We start from the raw sequence: 20,532 nt of genomic DNA, 5'->3' as shown, positions 1-20,532 counted from the left end.
CTCTCTTTCTCTCTCTCTGTGTGTGACTATCGTAGATAAATAAAAAATTAAAAAAAAAAAAAAGAAAAATGGATGAGGGTGAAGGGGCAAGAGGTTTGGAAAAAATAGATAGGTCTAAATCTCCAGAACAAACAAGGACATGACCAAGAGGTGCACTGATGGCAGTTTAGAGTTAGCATGGAGAGTTTTTAATGGAATTAGAAAAAAAAAAAAATATATATATATATATACACATACACATATGTTTTAATTTATTGTATTTTGTTTATTTAGAAGAGTATAGGAAGATCTTGACACTGGAATTGTAGCATCCAATGTGGTAGATTTGTGGGACTACCCTGAAAGATCACTTACCCCAAGAGTTTTTTATCTCCTTATTTGTACATTCAGCCACAAGCTATTAGAGACAAGAGCAACAAGTAGCAACTAGCAACTTCTTAGCAGTCCATCACTTATCTAGAGGTAGAGCAGGGTTCTAAAATGGCCATGGAATCCATCCTGGAGGGCTATGGAGAAAGACACCTGTCTGCCAAGGACTTAGTAATAAAAGATCTAAAAGTTATACATTAGGATCTACATGAACTGGAATAGGGCCCAAGATTAGAGTTTCTGGAGACAGAATTGTAATCAGCCAGCCAGGCCTGCACATGAACTCACTGGAGGGTCAATTATAGACCAAGCTGGCCAGAAGGTGACACATCTGCCTTGCCAGCACAGGAGAAAGTGGGGAAGGCCCTGCTGGTGGCCCTGTGTCTTGGGCCCTGCACCTGTGTCCTGACCAGGGGACTCACACACTTGGGCCAGTGTTGGTATTGCAATCATAACATGACCAAGTGTTCTCATTCACATTCTAGCACTGCCAATACACTTCTGCTTATCACTGGATTTCCTTGTCTGCTCTACAGAGAGCACGGATTAAAGGATTCCTATCTGTGGACACTTCACCAGTCTGCTCCTAGGAAACATTAACAGAGTGGTTAAGAGTGAGGAATCTGATGAACTGGGGTCAAATGCCTTGACTACTCACTAGCTGTGTGACCTTGAATGGACCACTGTAACTCATGATTCCCCACTTCTTATTATAAAGCACTAAATGGACATTCTTGTTTGATCAGTCTGTTTCCACAACCTTCTCCCTTAGGGGTGCAACTAACCTTCATGTGCCTGGAAGTTAGACTTCTGAGCCTATCGGGTAGAAGGCCAGGCCAGGCTCAGGGTAAGTTCACAAAAGTCAAGGAGGATGGAACCAACAGGAAGCTCTGGGATGGTCAGATGACTACATTCAGGTGATGGTTTGACATAGCTCAGGCTTTTTGATTCAAAAACCTAGAAACCAGAAATGTCAAATACCTACTGTATTTTTGTAGAAGAAGTACAGCACCATATTGGCAAGTCGGGAATAGCACCAATGTCCGTGAACAATTAAGAGTCTCTCAAGGTATCGGAATCTTGGCACTGCGAAGTCGCTGGCCATCACTGCCTTGAAAGGGAAAGAAGTTCCTTTATCAGTGACAAGTTACGCCGTCTAAAATCTGTCATATCTCTCCCAAATACAAGACATGGAGAAATTCAGTTTCAAACACAATGTGCATGTGACAGGCCAAGGCTAACTTTACCTGTTTCCCTTATTATTTCCTTCAAATAAAAAAAAATCAATTTCAACAAGCACTCTAGTTCAGGGATATCATTTTACAGAATTCATTTAAGATTTCAAATATATGTAGCTGATTTTTAAAAGTTTTTGTGGGCAGCCCTGGTGGCGCAGCGGTTTAGCGCCGCCTGCAGCCCAGAGTGTGATCCTGGAGACCGGGGATTGAGTCCCACGTAGGGCTCCCTGCATGGAGCCTGCTTCTCCCTCTGCCTGTGTCTCTGCCTCTCTCTCTCTCTCTCTGAATAAATAAATAAATAAAAATATTTAAAAGTTTTTGTTTTTTCATGCTTTCTTCAAGCAAAACAAAAACAAAAAAAACAAAAACAAAAACCCAAAAAACAAAAAAACCCAAACCCAGAAATATACACAGTTTCCCTGCTATTCTCCACCCTCCTTATGTTTCATTCATATTAGGATCTCAACTCAAAGATGAGCCAAAGCTGCCCCTTTTCCTTTTGTATGAATCAGATACAAGCAGTTGGCCATCTTGTGAGATGTGTTTTGGGTACTTATCCTCAGGAGCCACAGGTGATAAGCAAAGCCATGGCTCTGCTGGCCTTCATATAACCCAGTCCTAGGAAGCTGCAAAAGGGCAACGGGTGTCTACTCCACCCAGAGGGAGTGGGGACAGCAGGTTTCCTCCATGGAAAGGGCAGATGACTGGGGGCAGAAGCATCCACTCACCTCACTAGTATCATGCTCTATACAATTAAACTAAGTGGACCAGACAAATGCCATCAAAATGACACCTTTTGTACCCAAAATAACTCAGAACCCACCATATAATGAATTTCTCTATTTGAAAAAAAAGTCAAAGAAAATGTCAGGAAAAGACAGATTTCTGCTTATTTTTGGAGGATTGTTCTACACAAAAATATAAGTCTGCTTTTAAAATTCAACTGATTTCCCTCTAATCAAATAACTCCTTGAAAAGAGTTAGATCATGCTTGATGCAGTCGCTCTGGTGGAACAGAATAATGTCATTATACGTGACAGAAAAGTGTGAAGCCTTTGAATGGTCTTCTTCCTAAGCCAAAAGTTAAGGATTCAAGTTGAGTTGGGATGCACAGTATTCAAAGCAAATACTGTTTATATACCTCTTCCTGTCAATACTGGGGTTTGAAGGCTTTGTGTACTCCTTTCCAGCCTTCTGCCACTCCTTCCCACCTCCAAATTTAGGCCTAAACCCACTGTTTGTCTCTCCAATAAGGCAGTCTTCCAAAATGCTCCCAGCTAGATTAGATCTTCCTATGAAATACTCAACACCAAGACCAGTGTTTCTCTTTGATAGCATTTATTACAATTTTAACTATTTGTGTACATTTAAAATATGTACGCATCTTCCCAGCTTTTCTGGACATTCCATGAGAGCTAGGTTAGTAGATGTTGTTATCACCCTGCACCCTGACTTCCCAGTTGTGCTTGGCCCCATGGGATGCTCAATAAACACAGTGGACCAGATGACCCCACGAAGACCAAGCTTCATGGAGATGCAGGATCTCCTTTGCCTAACTGGGATAAGCTTCCCACCTTGGCTAAGCTGGGGAGCTCCAAACACCCTTACTCATTCTTGATGACTCTGCTCAGATTCCTAGTGTCTGTGTTATCACAGCATTCCACAAAGTCCATCTTCCAAAGGACTCACCTTTGCTTACTGGATTGACTAAAATGCAAATAGGGAAATATTCCCTGGGAACCTGAGCACTTGGAACAGGAAGGAAAGGTATCAGACCTTACCATCATCTTACATAATGTATCCTCAATAAAAAATATAGCTTTAAATAAATGCAGAACTATCCAACTACATCCTACCTAGAAGTTATACCCACACAAAGCTTCATCTTAGTATGTGCCCTATCATTTAGCTGTTCCCATCACTTTTCACATGGTTTGAAGTGTATATCTGCACTGGCCCTGCCTTGGGGGAGTGAGCAGTGAGGGTAACTCAGTCCCCTCCCCATCCACATATCTGGGAGTCTTTCATACAAAATATATTTACTCGGTGCATTTCTCTGCATATGCTATATACAGGCACTGCCTTGGTCAGCAGTTCACTATGGGAAACAGCTACAGTGGAGGTAATGATGAAAACATCAGAAATGAACCAGTGACTTTGTTCACCTATTCACTCCCCATGCATACAGTGTTTAAAGGCCAGGATGAGTCCAACCCTGGGCTGCATTTTCAATTCTGTGGAAGAACTAAAACTACACGAATAATATTGCACAGTGACTCTGGTCAGATAAGGGCAAGAGGAGAGTAAGGTACATACTGAGGATGGGCCAAGAGGAACTACTGTGTTTCTAGCTTGGGACTTTCCAACTTACTGTTATTTTAATGTCAGGTAAGAAAATTAATGAGTTCTGCATCAGCCTTGGCACATGTAAAAGTTCCTGAACAACTACTGATTGCATCAATGATTAAATCAACCAATGACTAAATGGTGACCAACTCTGGATTTTTAGAAGGATTAGAAGGAAACTAGATACGTGTTCTCTAAACTCTCCACCAAGTTAAAAAAATATGATTCGAAGTTAATCAAATGTTGGAAATTGTTGTAATACTGCATCTAGAAGAAAGTTATTTTTAATGAACTCAGTTGTTCAACATCTAAATCACATGCTGAGGACCAACCTAGTGACAAATGAAAAAGGCAGAGATAAATTTTCATGTGAGTCAAGATGGCTACATTCCATTTTTATAGTGATACCAAGTTCCAACAGTCCTACAGCAGAGTCATTTTTTTACGTGGTATCCCTAATGTTCAGGAATAGTAAATCATGCCTTCTTCCAAGGATGAGCCATAAACAGCCGGAGAGAAGGTGATGACTCACCTTGCCTCACTCTGTGCCACTTATTTCACAAAAATCTGCTTACTGACGTAGGCAAAGCTATTTACTGCTTCATAAACATGAAGAACTAGCCATTATACCTTATCTTCTACTACTGGCTTAGCAGAAGGTGAGCATCATATTGTACTGAAGGCCAACCCTTTAGCTTTGTTGGAAAAAGCCATGGGAAGGTAAAACAGTAGGCCACTTGGTCATATAGGACAGCCGGGATCAGTCTTTACCTGCATGCCCTCCTGGCCCGAGATTCCCACACCCACATCTGCCACCTGGATCATGCTGACATCATTGGCTCCATCTCCTAGAAAAGCACAGATAGAAGAATCGTTTGAGTTGGGATGCACAGAATCAAAGGGCTTGATGGATCTTCATGGGGTCCCTACTGAGTGAGTCCTGTGAAAGGGTCGTGGGGATGAGTGAGGAAGAGGCAGCGCAGAGTCTGCCCTGGGAAAATTGAGTAAAGCAGTCAGAACAAACATGTTGTGAGGTTTAGAACTGCCAGTCACATCAAGAGATATTTCAGAAAGCAGGCTAGCATGGTTACCATTTTGTTTAGTACTCACTCTACATTATTGGCTCACATAATTATAGTCTTTAATACAGTGTCTGTCATAATAAAGATGCTATCATCATCGTCATCATTACTTATGGAGCTCTAGCCTTTATCATATGTAGAACATATCAGTAAAGGCTATTCTAGTTCATGCTCACATGAATGGCTTTCTTATTTTTATATTTTAAAATTTATTCATGACAGACACAGAGAAAGAGAGAGAGAGAGAGAGAGACAGAGACAGAGACAGAGACACAGGTAGAGAGAGAAGCAGTCTCCATGCAGGGAGCCAGATGCAGAACTGGACTCCAGATCTCCAGGATCACACCCTGGGCTGAAGGCGGTGCTAAACCACTGGGCCACCGGGGCTGCCCCATGAACAGCTTTCTAAACTGAACAAAGGAGGTTAAATTCTGCCCAGCAAACTGTATAGCTCTTTTTGTATGCTGCTTACCAGCTAGGTAATCAGGTAAGGTAAGGTATTGTGCTTACCTTTGGGCCCTCTAAACCTGTGATAAAGAAGGACTTCTAGGGCAGCCCTGGTGGCTCGGCGGTTTAGCACCACTGTCAGCCCGGGGTGTGATCCTGGAGATCTGGGATCGAGTCCCACATGAGGCTCCCTGCATGGGGCCTGATTCTCCCTCTGCCTGTGTCTCTGCCTCTCTCTCTCTCTCATGAATAAATAAATAAAATCTTAAGAAAAAAAAGTACTTCTATTTATTCAGTGAAGCTGCTGACAGAAAATGGTTAGGAACACAGGACATAGGTCAGAGATCTCATCACCTTTGGGGAAAAGCAAGCATAGACTTAAAGTCATTGTCACTTGGGAATAGGGCAGAAGGGCCCAAATCACAGAGTACCTCCCAGGTTTCAAATATACAAAAAGTGCAGATATACAAGTCAGAGTAATTTATAACCTAGCTATAGGAAGTCTCTGTCCTGTGATATTTTTTTCGTATTCTTTATTGCACTGGACCCAACATAAGTATTTAGTCAATATCTGTCAAGCTGAAATTCTGTGAAATAGTTAACAATTTCTGCAGCTTTTCCCAGAATGTCCCAATCAAAGTGAGATATGGCAGACAACAACGTTCTCTCTACATTATTAACCATTGGACACTGGGGACAAGGTGCCATTAATGCTTTCACTCAAGGTCAAGAAATGAGCTAATGTTCTAATGGGTCATTACTTTCCCTTTCTCTTTTGAGTCTATTTTGTTTTTCTTTTTTTTCTAACCAACTAAGACTTTACCTCCATTTTTTTTTTTTTTTTTTTTTTAATAAATACCATACACCAGTGATTCCATGGCTGACCCAGGCACTGAGCAGGCTGTGAAAATGTAATTAATTCCTCCATGTGTTATGACAGCCTTACCCAGGGAGTATGATCCTCATGCTACCAGAGAGGATCTCAGAAAAGCCTGTATCCAGCCTGCACAGTCCTCAGCACCCACCTCAACACTTGCTAAGGTAGCTCTGTAGGCCAAGGCAGACACATAAGAGCTAAGGTGGGACTAAGATAGCCTCCCTTGAAAGGGGTCCACTCCTTAGGCCTTCCCATAGCTTGGACCAGGGAGTCATAGCTAAACATGTGTTCACTTCTGTGCTCATCTCACTCTCCACAGCTGCTACCACAGTCCTCAGGATGTACAAGGCTGTCTCCATGACAACCACACTAAGGTCATCTCACCTCAGACCCAGGCTCTACCAGCTTCAATTCTGTCCTAATGAAGCATCCCATGTGAGAGGGTAGCAATCCCCATATCAACAAGGTGAGGCTGTCACAGATCTTTTGCAGAAAATACTATAATTACTATTGATTGGTGAGATCCAAAATCTCACCTAGGTATGGATTCTATATTCAGGGAGACCAAACTTTTTGATATCTGGGAGTCAAGATCACCCCTTTCTCCAGGCTACCTCACCAGCAAGTGGTGCTGCTGAGTCCCCAAACCTGGCTGGAGGCGGGACCCCAACCAGATGTGGGTGGGGATGAAACCCTCAGAAGAGGTAGGTGAGGACTATTGAGCATTGGAGTGGAGCCTAGAAGGCTCTCCAGGCCAACAGTCTTCAAGGAAAGATCACCATTAGATGCACGGTCCTTAAGGAAATGATGTAAGACTTAGCATCTATTCACATGTTTATGATGGACTCATTTAATTACATGCTTGTCTTGGAAAATTAGTAAAGTTCAAAGGATAAGAGGTAATGGGGATTCTGATCATCATCAAGTCTCTGGGGTTTTGCAGTACTATGGAGTCTTGGACTCCAGTTGGCTCATGGTGACCAGAAGCTCCTGCAAAGGGCCTTCTTCTTCTTTTTTTAGGGCCTTCTTTTTAAGGTGTTCTGAGATAATGCTTAGCTTGCAGGGCTCTGCTATGGCAGAGGCTGCCTGGGATAGCAGATCTTTAGTCTTTTGTCTCCCAAGAAAAAGTATAAGCTCTGTTTTCTTAAATCTACCAGCCTTCTATATATATAGCTTTAACTATTGTACCGTTTTTGTGGTTTTCAAATCTATGTTTTATATTTCAACCAGGCTGCTTATTTTATTGCATTGGGTGTGATTTTATAAACAGTAAGAAGAACAAGGAAGTGTTTCCCTATCTTATAGTATAGAATAGAAGAAGTGAAAAGTCCAAGATGTGTCAGAGGAAGCAGCTGCATAAGATGGGGGCTACTCATTTCACAGGGCCCTGCCTGGCTGGCCTGGATACTTGCCTATGGCCAGGGTCATGGCCTTGAGCTTGCTTCTGACCAGTTTCACCACCATACTCTTCTGCAGAGGTGTCGAGCGACAGCAAAGAACTGACCGGCACTGCTTAGCGAGAAAGAGAAATTTGTCCTCTAGGTTTTTGTCAAGGGCGTAGGCCAGACTTCTCCCATCGATCACGAGGCTTGGGCTGGGGCCAGAGGTGGTGGATGTGGAGGGTGGGCATAGAGGGGAGAACCCCACGCTCACGTTGCCTTCAGTCTTCTGAGGGGTGCTGCAAGGGCTCTTGGACTTCACATAGTGTAGGCACTGGTCTAGCAGGGCTGCACAGGCCTCCTGAAATGGACACGAGAGGAAGCACAGTTCACTCAGCTGCACCACAGATTAGGTTACCTACCTCAACACTGATAGTTTGATAATCTCAAGGGCACCAGGTTATAGACGCTGCCCAGAAGAGAACTTAGTTGAAGATGATTTTCCACATTGAAGATGAGCTTGTCTAGGGTTTTAATAAGATTCCCACTTCGTTGCCCATCATACCGTGTGGAGGTTAGACTAGATTATCTTTACATTGGAATGCCTGACTATACTGTGGCTAAACTGCTGGCTGGTTAGGCTGAGGGGGCCTTGTGTGTACTTCTCTATGCTTCTCTGAGGCTTTTATTCAGTCATTCTTATTTACCTGTGAGGTACAAAACCCTTTAAAAGTCCTTGTGATGATTATCCTCTAAAGAAGTGTAATTATTATTGTTTTCCTAAGCTCTCCAGTCGACCAGGGAAATAAATATTTTAAGAAGCATAATTACTGAGGCTTTTATTGGCAATACCCTTCCAAAACTGTACCTGGATTCCAGAGAGAATAGGAAAAGTTATTGGGGACACTGAAGGATCGGGGGACATAAAAGACATGGCTATTCTGGGAATAAACACACTCCAGAGAAGGCAAGTGGTTCTGGGCCCTTTATGGAAAGTGAGTCCACAGGGTAAGCAACCAATTTCCAACAATGGACTCTGGAAATTCAGTTGTGTTAAGTAGATGCTTACTGATAATACTTTTTGTATTTAGAAAAATAAGTAAGAGAAAAGAAAAGAAGACTGAGAAGACAGAGTTACTGGTCCTCAAACAAATGGGAGGAGCTGAACATACACACGATCACAGTATAGACTAGGATGCGCCAAAGTGTTACAAGATAATGAAGAGGAAGAGGGAGAGATATGCTTTCAAGGTGGGGTTGGGAGTGGTAATAACTGAAGTAGGGCTGGAAGAGGATGTGGGATCTCATCGTATAAACACCATGAGTTTCCTTGGGCTAGCACAAAGCACTGCTAAAATTGGAGTAAGCACATCCACCCTGGCTCCCCCACTGAATGCAGCTATGGCAGCCAAACAGAATTCATTGGGTAACTGTTTGAGGACTTTGAAAATAAATAGTAGCTGTTGGACTGGGGAGGAAGACCATTATTCTAAGCACACTGGACAGGTGAGTGAGTTTTCTATTCTCCCTCTGGAAGCACTTGGTCTGTACCCAAGCATTATGGAACGAGGAAATGTTTGCCAAAGCAGGGAAAGAGAGAGCTCCAGGAGAAGCCTTCCCATTCTGGCTTGAGGAGTGGAAAAGAGAACTCCCAATGCTCAGAGAAGATAGTGGATATCCCATTTTTATTTATTTTTTCCTCTATTCTTTTGAACCCAGCCTCAGGAAATTTTGCTAACAGTGGCAGCAGGATCACATGCTGCTGAAGGCTCTATCAGAGAAGCTGTGGTCCTGCAGTGGCAAGATTACTGCTTTTTTTCTTTCTGTTCTACCACCATTTGGCCTTGGATGGAGGTGTTGGTGCAGACATACAAAGTAGAGCAAGGTAACTCAAACCATTGCTTTCTGGCCAGAGGCCTAGAAAGGGGAATCCCAGAGAACCAGAAAGTACTGGAAAAAATTGTGAAGAGGGAAGACCTTGGTCAGCTGACCCCATAGAATAGTTTATTAATTCCTGAACTCACCCACAAGTTGTGCACACATAGCCATAATCCTAAAACGTGTAATAAAGACTTTTGAGAATCGAACTTGGAATAGACTGTCACCCAAGTTCCAAACTTTTATTAAGGGATGACAAAAATGTGAGACATATTCTAACAGCTTGACAAAAGCTATATAATACTGACACTAAAACCACTATCCAGAGGCTGTGCAGAGCTTACAGCCTGAATCTAAGAGGATGGATTACCTGTCCAAAATTCATCAGAATACAAAGAAGCAGGAAATTCTCTATGCATGTGTAAAAAGGCAATCAACAGAAGCCAAAGCCAATATGATAGATTCCAGAATTAGAAAAAGACTCTGAAGCAGCTATTATAAAAATGCTCTAATAAGAGTGGACATTTTAGAAATGAATAAAAAGTGTCAGGGAAAAAAAAAAAACAGAAGACATAAAGAACCAATAGATTTTTTACAGCCAAAAAACACCTTAAAAAATAAAAAGCTCACCAGATTCTAAATAATTTATGTGGATACTCTGTCCTTATTGAGGGGAATATAACTCCATACTTTTTAACTGTGAACTCTGCGTAGATGCTTCCTTCTAAAGAGTACAATATGGAAATGGGTAGAATTAATTGGCTTACAGTGGAGAAAGCTGACAAATATAACATCAACAGTTATAAGTCATGTTGATAGAATGTACTCTTGATATGATGTAATAAAATGATGAAAATGGCACTTTAGGTCTATGGAGTTTTCCCCCTAAACTCAAAACCCTATTTAGTCATGAGAAAAACATCAGACAAATCCCCACATAAGAGTATTTTTCAAAATACCTGACTAGTACTACCAAGTAATCAAAACCAGAAAGTTTAAGAAACTGCTAAAGCCAATAAGAGCTCAAGGGAACATGACAATTAAATGTAATGTGATATTGTATATGGAATCTTGGAACACAAAAAGGATATTAGGTAAAAATTAAGACACTCTAAATATAAGATAGATTTTATTTTTTAATTCTTTTTTTAGAGGCAAGGAGGGGCAGAGGGAGAGAGAGAGAGAGAGAGAATCTTAAGCAGACTCCATGCCCAGTGCAGAACCTGATATGGGGCTTGATCCCAGGACCCTGAGATCATGACCTGAGCTGAAATCAAGAGTCAGGTGCTCAATATACTGAGCCACCCAGGCACTCCAAATGTAGATTTTAGTAAGTAATAATATGTCAATATTGGTTCATTGATTACTGTAAAGATGTTAATATTAAGAAAATCTGGGTGTAGATTATATGGGAACTGTCAATACTATCTTTGCAATTTTTCTGTAAGTTTAAAACCATAAACCATATAAAGTATTTTTTTAACAAGTTACTAAATGGGCTCAATAATGGAATGGAAATAACAGAAGAAAAAGTCAGTGAACTCCAAGATCAATAGAAATTAACCAATCTGAACAAGAGAGAAAAACAAAATTAAAAAATGAAGACAGCTTGAGAGCTTTGAGGCAAACCAGATCTGACCTTCATATCATCAATCTTCCACAAGAAGAGCAAGTGCAGTACAGAAAAAGTGTCTAAAGAAATAAATAATGGCTAAAAATTTGCCAAATTTAGTGAAAGACATAACCTCAGAGCCAAACAGTTTATCAAATCCCAGAGTATCAATAAATAAACACATAAATCTGTGCCCAAACATACCATAATCAAACTGCTTAAACTAAAAACAAAATAAAAAGAATTTAAAAACATCCAGATAAAAATGATGCATTAGCTATAGGGTAACAATGATTTAGAGATAAATCATAAAGAAAAGTAACAAAAGTAACAAAATTTATTGCCAGTAGACCTACTCTAAAGTAGGGAAGAGGGAAAAAATGCTACAAGGACACTTGTAACACCAAGGATGAAAGAAGTGTGGCAGAGATTGTCAATATTTATGTAAATAAAATGGGCTATTCCTTCCCTCTACACTTCTTTAAAGCATGCTTTTTGGTTGACAGCAAAAATTATTATCTGATGAGAATTTCAATCTCTGTAGCTATCATACAGAAGATGCCTACTATATAAGAGGGTAAAAGGACACATGGAGGGACAAAACTACTTCATTCTACGTGAAGTAGCAAAATACGGGTTGTAAGTAGACAGTGACAATTTAAGTATGCATGTTGTAATCTCTAAGAAAAAAAAAGGAAGCTAAAGAATCCAAGTAAAACAATGTTGTCGAAGGAAAGAGACACATTAAAACGGAATATTAAAATGTTTAAATAACCCAAAGACAGGCAGGAAAGGGAACAGAAGAACTAATGACAGAGAGAATAATCAGAAAAAAAAAAAAAAAAACCCCGGCAATTTTAAGACTTCTTAAAAAATCCCATAGAGCAGCATGACACTGGTGAAAGGAAAGACACACAGATCAGTTCAACAGAACAGAATGTCCAGAAATAGACCCTAAAAAACATGACCAACTGATTTTCAACAAAAGAGTAAGACGATTCAAAGGAAAAAAAAAAAGACTTTTCAACAAATGGTGCTGGATTGGTCAGCTACATGCAGAAAAATGAAGTTTGACTTGACCTTTATACCTTATACAAAATTCTACACAGAGTGGAATGTGTCTAAAGATGCAATAAACTATAAGAATATACAGGAGAAATCTTTGTGACTAGGCCCATCTTAAATGTAACAGCTAAATGATAATCCATAGGAGAAAAAGTTGATGAATCAGACCTCGTCATACAGTTAAAAAAGTTGTTTCAAGTGGGAGCTCACTCAAAGAATAAGAGCTCAGGCCAGGTTTATGACAAGTAGATACTCCCTACATATTTGGAGATTTGGATAGATAAACATGACTGGATGAAGACTCTAAGTGCCCAGACATCTCTGAGACAACTCATCCTATCCTGGGTACATCAGTGCTGAATGGACTGATTTGCTGACTTGTGTGACCTCATGAAACAATTCTCCAATATTGTTGACATGAATAGGTCAGAAAAAAGCAGGTTGAACTTTGCATTAATAAAGTCCAGAGATGCACCTTTTGGAAATTAAGAAATTCCATCAAATCCCACATTTTCCTAGGCAATATAACAAGAACATGTAAGTGCCAGAAACACAACACAGGTGCAAACACAGAGGGAGAGGGCAAAGGCCCATCTTACAGCAGTTTCCTGAAATGGCAAGTATTCCTGTTGCTGTGGGGGCTAGTTGGGTATGAAGCTGCCCCAGGAAGAGCATGGCCTCCTGGAAATCTACATACCTGGGATTCAGCATTCAGAGTGATGACTTCCTCATCATGGTCCAGCAGTTTGCAGGCATATGCAATGTTAATGGCGGTTTCTTGTTTGTCGCCAGTGAGAACCCAAATCTGCAGGCCTGCTTGACGCAATTTAGCAATGGTTTCTGGGACTCCATCCTGCAGGCGGTCTTCAATCCCAGTGGCACCTGGTCAAATGTGCAAGTGTAGGTGAGCCCCCTCCTCACATGTCCTCAAACTCTAATGGGGTACAAATGCCATTGCCAACGTACCAAAGATACTGGCATGACCCCACAGACTGGGACCTGCTTGATTCCCCGTCTCCTGTGGATGATGATTCATCGTTTCAGGACAGCAGTGAACACTTTTAGTATCTCCCTCCACTGACACAGTCAAGGAGACAGAATAACTGAGGCACTGAATATAATTCTTTGTATCTACAACAAAGCACTTCCAATGCTTTCCAACACAAGGCTAATTTTTAACATAACAACTTAGAAACAAAGCTTGTAAGGAAGAATATGGAATGACCATATTCTGAAGGATGAAAATGTCCTAAAAATTGTCCATCCCATACACAGCTTCTAAATGACATCCACAATATTTTCTCTCAGTATTGTCCATCCCATACACAGCTTCTAAATGACATCCACAATATTTGTTCTCAGCAATGCTTACTGTTAGCAGTCTGAATAGACTATATAAGTCCATTATTTCTTGAAAGCAACATTATCCAGAATGGGTAATTTCCACAAACATAATAAACAGCGAATTTCCCGATGCAGGCCTCTGTATATTGGGACAAATCTTCTACCCAGTGGAGACAAGTGCTCTCCAGGTCAGCTTAAATTTTTCTCCTGTTGTCAACTTAATGAGATGGTCTCTACCTTCCCTCTAGAAGTAGAGCATTGCCTGAGGACTTCTCATTGGCCCAGCCTTTCCCTGTCACACTGTTCCCTGAGGCTGCTATGGGCTGAATGTGTCCCCCATCTCCAAAATTCATAGGTTGAAGCCCTAACCCTTGTTGTGATGGCATTATGAAGGAGGGTGGAATACTTATGAATGGAGCTAGTGCCCTTTTAATAAGGGACACAAGAGAGATGATCTCTCTCCACCATTCAAGAATACATAAAGAAGATAGTCATCTGCAAACCAGGAAGAGAGCTCTTTAAGGAACCAAACTGGCTGGCACTTTGATGTGGGCCTTCCAGCCTCCATAACTGTGAGAAACCAATGTCTGCTGTTTAAACTGCCCCATGTATGATATTTTGCTATGGCAACCTGAAATGACTAAGAAAGACACCCCTTCTCCTCCTAGAACGGATGTTGGGAGGTGCTGGGAGCGTGGAGCCAAGGTATAATACATGTACAAAAACCGTGCATTTCTTAAATATATCCTATAATGCCCTTTCACAAATCACATACCTGTTAAACCAGACCTGAGCTCAGGAAACAGAGCATCAAGAGCTCTCTAGAAGCCCCCTCAGGGGTAAGTGTCAGTCTTCTCTCTTTTCATCTCATGCCGTATGTACAGTGTGTTAGACCTGGGCTTACCTCTCATTTGAATGTATCATAAGGCTAATGGGAACCTGGGAAGGGATTAAAAAGGAAGAGGAGATATTGTACCCAAGCTGCCCTCAGCTCTGAATCAGAGTTCACATGAGAAGAATCAGGCAGGGGTGTGGGTTTCAAAGTCTACTTAGGAATAAAACCATATTACACTTCATGTGCACTGTAAGCATATCCCTGACAACCCAGGCACTGGAAAGCCACCTGGTCTTGGCCTTTCTCTTAACCCCTAGCCCCCCAGCTCTAGTATGGGGAGACAGTGTGTGCTCTAGGTCTCTGGCTCCCTATTTTAATCATCCAAAAGAGTTGACATCTACCAATATATCACTTTTGCTGTGATATATTCCCTGATATCTAGGGAAAGAGGGAGAGATGATCATGTCTGTCTTCATGTATTCAAAATGTCTTGTTCAGGGCAGCCTTGGTGGCACAGTTGGTTGAGTGTTCAACTCTTGGTTTTGGCTAAGGTCATGATCTTGGGGTTCTGAGATTAAGCTCTATATCAGATCTGTGCTCAGCATGGAGTCTAGTTAAGAGTTTCTCTCTCCCTCTCCCACAGACCCTTCCCTTTGGGCATGTGCACGTGTGTGCTCTCTCTCTAAATCTTTAAAAAAATATCTTTTTCATACTTAATAATAACAGTGTATGGAATAATCATAATGGTGGCTACCCTTGATGAATTATTAATTGTCAAAAATTTCTGCAGCATCCCTAACATGTGAGTACTACAACTATCCCCATCATATAGATGTGGAAAGCAAAGGTGAGATTAGCTAGGGAATAGCTAGCATTCTATGCACAGTGTGTCTCATGCTCCAAACTTCTGACCTGTCTGGCTGCTCTAGGAAAGCTTCCACTACAAAAGCAGTACTTTGTGAGTAACTCAACCAGTTACCCACCCTTCACTAGAGAGCCACTTTCTACAAAAGGGACTTGTAACTCTCCACCTTTGTAAACCAGTTGCTCAGCCAGGGCTCCTTGATAAATGTCCTCCAAGAAAAGCAGGGAAGGACTGACATAAATTCCAGTCCTTGGGGGAAAACCTAATACCTTAAAAATAAAGCGTCTTCATTTCAGGAGCTAACTGGCCAAAGTAATGGGTCCTAACTAGGTTGCTGGATTGATCCTAACCTCTGTGAAGCTTTGAATCAAACACAGAAATATTATCGAACTCACAAAGAGAATTATGTAAAGTATACCTATCTCAGTATGAAATGCGGCTGAGAATAGAGTAAATCTCAGGGAACAGTTCTTTAAAAATTATCTGGAAGCATAGTGGTCTTTCTTCAGCTCTCTAACGTAGCTTATTAGTAATGGAATCCATGCAATTTAGAGTAAATGCCATCTCTCTACAGCTTGAGCCTTGGGAGAACTTGGCATTTTGAGTGTTATAACAGGATAGGTAGTAGGGTTCAAGCTAGTGCCACCATGCTTCACTGTGATCAAATGTGTCAGGTGGCTTTTTGTGGGAGGGGAGTTTCACGTGACATCTGGAAAACAAACAGGAATGCTGGGGAAAGTGAACAGAGTGTTGTCCTTTGAATTTTGGCTCTTGGCCAGAACATTATGGAAAAGAAAATTTCAAGAACATAGTATACTTGGTAACCCTTTCTTTGTAGTTCTCTGATGTTATTTAATATAAGAACCTAAATGAAAAGGTTTAGAAGGGATATTTGGCTTTGGGCTTATTAAAAATATAAATAGTTTACTTTGCATTTCTCAAAAATTAATGTGAGGATTTGGAACACAGTGTCTGTAGATAAAGCTGTGATGGTGGCTCTCCTACTCTCCAGCTCAGGCTTCATCATTTGAATCCTAAATAAATATCCCAGACTTGAAGAGATGCTAAGTATTTAACAACCAGCTAGCAGGAGGGAAGCTGATTTGGTGTATTTTCCCATTTCTGTGGTACAAATATACTCACCTTGGCTGATGTCAAGCTACCAACAGCATCAAAAAGCTATGCAAAATTCTTGAAAATTTATGCAATACAGCAGTGATTGCAAAATTTCTGAAAATGTATGAAAAGGCCCTCAAGCAGCAGGCATGAGTAGACTCCAGCACACTGCGGGTGCCCACTGTGGGGCACTCTGGTGGTTCACTGTCTCCTCTCAGAGCCATTGAATGTGCCCTGGAGATACACATCCACTGAGGATGACAGCAGAATGTGGCTGAATCAGGATCCTAAAAACCTCTATTATCCTAGCCCCAAAAGAAAAACACTGGAACAGGGATGAGTAGAAAACCTTGCTTTTAGATGTTTACATAGTTGCCCAAGTAAACATTACAGAATCCAAGCTAGAAAGCAATTCCTCTGAAAAAGATCGAGGAAGGTGAGTTGATCTCAAGTTCAGTATGAACTTCGGGTATTCTAGGGCTATTAAAAATTCAGGACATCTTAACAGAGATACAGCATAGAGGCCAAGGGAGGTGATGGATGCCCAACCACCAGAAGGAGTCTGTACAGAAGAGGTCAGCTAGGCTGTAACAGATATGGAGGCAGTAACCTAAGATTCATCCCCACGTGCAGCCGAGTATTCGACCCTGTGCCTGGACCTTGCTCAGTGCTTCACTGCACCCCCTCTGCTCACCCCCCACAGGATTATTACCTGGCAGATAAGGAGACTAGGATGCCAAAAAGACTGAGTCACTTGCCCAGGCTCTCATGATCAGTAAGTGACAGAGCCAGGATAGGACAGATAACCAAGCCAAGGCTCCTAGACTCTGAAAGAAGGAAAGGTAAGAGTGCCTAAAAATACAGGTACACAGCATGGGGACTCATAGCCAAGCCCTCAAACAGTTAAGGTCTCACCCTCTGGAAAAGGGAAGAGATTTTGTCTTCCCTGCTCCACAGGGTGGGACCATCACCCACTGGTAGACGGGACTGGGGAGGCAAATTTTACTGCATCCAAGAGTCAGAGCCCTCCAAAGAGAGTGCCCACAGTGAAGGGTCGAAGAAGTGAGACAGGTACAACCTGCCCATAGGCCAGGAGGATCAAGAAGGAACCCCTGCCTATCCCACAGATCTGATCAACAGCGTCTTTTGGAGAAGCATCTCCTAGATGTGAACAGTCCTAGTGCGGTAAATTAAAACCCAGCAAGCTAGAAAAAACACAGCTGTCTTCCAAGTGTTTTATTTAATCACCCCCAAGGATATTGCTCATGATGTCTCTGGGCATCTGGATCTTGGGGCTTTTTTGAGCAGTGCATGTCCTCTATAGGACACCATAGGCAAAAAAGAATATTATACAGTGTGTATGTTATGCTATTAAATATATTACTATATTAGATATGCATATATAGATATATAGATAGCCCAGATCCTTTGTCCAGGGAATAGGGCCAAATAAATTACAGTCTTTCTGCATTAAATGAAGAGGGATGGACTCCAGTTTCTTCATGCCCCAGGTATACCATCTGACTATTGGCACCACGGATTGGGGTGTGTGCATATATAGCTTGATCACAAGCAGTTCCTGGTATGGTCATAGTACATATACAAAGACTCAGCTACTTTAATACAGACTTAGTATTAAATATTTTAAATATTAAAATAAACATTCTTATAAATACTAATATGAACACAGTAGCAAATATGAACACATTTTAGTAAAACTGAGCTTTTTTTCTTTTCATCCAAATTGAATCTATGAAACATTCATAAGATGTAAAGTACAGCCATTTCTGGAGTCCAATAGTTTCTTTTTGTTTTAGGGGTAGGAGGTGGAGGGAGTCCCTTCAAGCATCAGTTGTTGAGAAGCCTCATTCCTCATCTCTATTTCTGGTGGGAAAGCAGGGTTTAAGGGGAGGCAAGCCAGGTGTTGTCACTGGGTGCCTGGTCGGACAGCACATGGAAGGCCACAGAAACAGGCCATGGTGTGAATGTTCTCTCAAGGATGGCTGGGCCTGGGAGCCATGCTAGCATCAGGCCAGGCAATTCTTCAACCAAGCCAAGCATGTGCAGAACTACCAAATGACTAGAGCCATGTCACCTCCCCATCCAGAACTGTCTCTGCAAATTCCATACTGCTTGGCACAACACATGCTCATGTGCATAATTACCCAACAGATGCAAGTTTGTTTCCAGGCGAATGGCAGACTGGAAAAGAAGCTCCTCACGGTTGTCCAGAGAAGATTCTGCTTCCAAGTGGCTTTGCAACCAACAGGCATACTCTTCTTTACTCAGAACCTATGTGAAACACACTGATGAGTGCCACGCAGGCACTGAGCACTATGGAGGCAGTGGTCAGCACACAGGCTTGTGGAGGTGACACCCACTCACCCTCTTGGCAATGCACAAGGTGCGCAGGCCTTCCACTGCATACAAGTTGAGGTAATTCTGAGTCTTGCTTCGGATTTTCTTTTGATGCCTTCCTCTGGCATCATCTAGGTTGGATTAGAAGCAGAAATAGGGATAAGTAAGAACAAGAGTCCAGTGGAATGCCCTGGACCATTCAATAAACCTCAGGTAGCTTTGCATGGCATTGAAACAACTCCACATATGTAGCTTACCCACATCAGAGGTTGGTATCACCCCAGAGGTTCCAGCCTGGAAGCATTTCTCACCCCGCTTCCAGGCTAGCTTCCCATGAAAGTAGTCATACTCACAGACACAGAATGTACAATAGTGGTTGCCAGCGGCTGAGGGGGTGAGGAGACAAGAGCAATTGTCCAATGGGTACAGTGTTTGTTTTGCAAGATGAAGTTCTGGAGATCTATTGCACAGCAATGTTCACTACTTGAACTGTCACTTATTAAGATGGTATATTTTAGGTTATGTGGGGTATTTTTTTTAACCACAATTAAAAAGAAAAAACTAAGTCCATTAATAGTTCTCCAAACAGCCGCCCCTTTTTGTTTCCTGTAGACACAGCTGAGCAGACTTACTTCTTATTGACAAACCAGAAGTGCTGACTCTGAGCCTCACCTGACTGTGGCATCCATGACAAGGTGATGCTTACTTTCTTAAATCTGCCATTTTCATGGGCTGCCAATTATGAGTGGAAAGGCATAAGGCATTTTAGTTTGTGCATGATAAAAATATATTATGAGTGTTTCAGGGCCAGTGGGAAATAAGTGGTCTGCACCTTCCTGCTGTGCTCTAGCTGGCTGAGTTTGGAACTGCATTTTGTTGCAATTCATTAAGCAACAGGAATGTCACAAAAGCATCCTTCCAACAACCTCCTATAAGAGACATGTGTAAACCTCCCCACCACTAGACTCATCCCCAGTCTATTTCATCACATGTAAACAGTACACACTTTTCACGTAAAATTTAAAGTAAAAGCTGGTATTTTAAAAAAGAATCAAATCATATTTTTGATGGTTATTAATGACCTCTGTTGAAATGAGAAGCTTATATAAACAAAACTTTATTAGGAGTGCTCTGGTGTCCTTGGTCCAGGAGGTGGATGTAAATGAAGCTACATATTCTTCTAGTTTGTGAAAAAAAATGTACTTTAATACAAAATGCAGTTTCTTTCCCCAGAGCACCAACAGTATTACCAGACAGAATATAGGATGTGCAAATATCACATAAGACATAGTTTTACTAAAAACATTGTGTTTTTTTTTTTTTTTATCTGGAATTCAAATTTAACTTAACTGGGCATTCAATATATTTTGTTTGCTAAATCCAGCAACTGTACTTACTGGTAGTGAGGCCCCTGGTCTGGGGCAGGCTGTCTACTATCTGAGTCAGGCCCTAGACAAACTGGGCCTGGGAGAAACACTTTCACCTCTCAGACATGTGTTCTTCAGAGAGAAGATAGCACCCCTGAGGGTCTAAAACATTGATTCTGGGACAAAAGCCCAGAATTAATTTTAATTACCTATTTAAAACATACTTAGGCAGAGCATAAGGCACAGATATATAACAAATACACAGCATATCTGTGGCATTAAAATGTCATGGGGAAATCATTAAAAAATGTCTAAAAAGGCTCTTTAAAGGAACAATAGTGAAAAAAAGAGAAA

At 41.5% G+C, this 20,532-nt stretch overlaps 1 protein-coding gene across 1 annotated transcript in view; it reads right to left on the bottom strand.

The window, feature by feature from the left end:
* The window catches only part of ATP10A (ATPase phospholipid transporting 10A (putative)), a 190,708-nt gene that overhangs the window by 7,480 nt on the left and 162,696 nt on the right, over nt 1-20,532 (bottom strand). The window contains 6 exon segments of the mRNA XM_077868486.1: nt 1,355-1,480; nt 4,725-4,801; nt 7,772-8,099; nt 12,991-13,175; nt 18,619-18,745; nt 18,839-18,942. Of these exon segments, the coding sequence (XP_077724612.1) occupies nt 1,355-1,480; nt 4,725-4,801; nt 7,772-8,099; nt 12,991-13,175; nt 18,619-18,745; nt 18,839-18,942 (947 nt within the window).

The sequence above is a fragment of the Canis aureus genome, chromosome 2, assembly GCF_053574225.1.
Source record: "Canis aureus isolate CA01 chromosome 2, VMU_Caureus_v.1.0, whole genome shotgun sequence".
Taxonomy (NCBI): Eukaryota; Metazoa; Chordata; class Mammalia; order Carnivora; family Canidae; genus Canis; species Canis aureus.
This window is presented reverse-complemented; position numbering and strand designations above follow the sequence as displayed.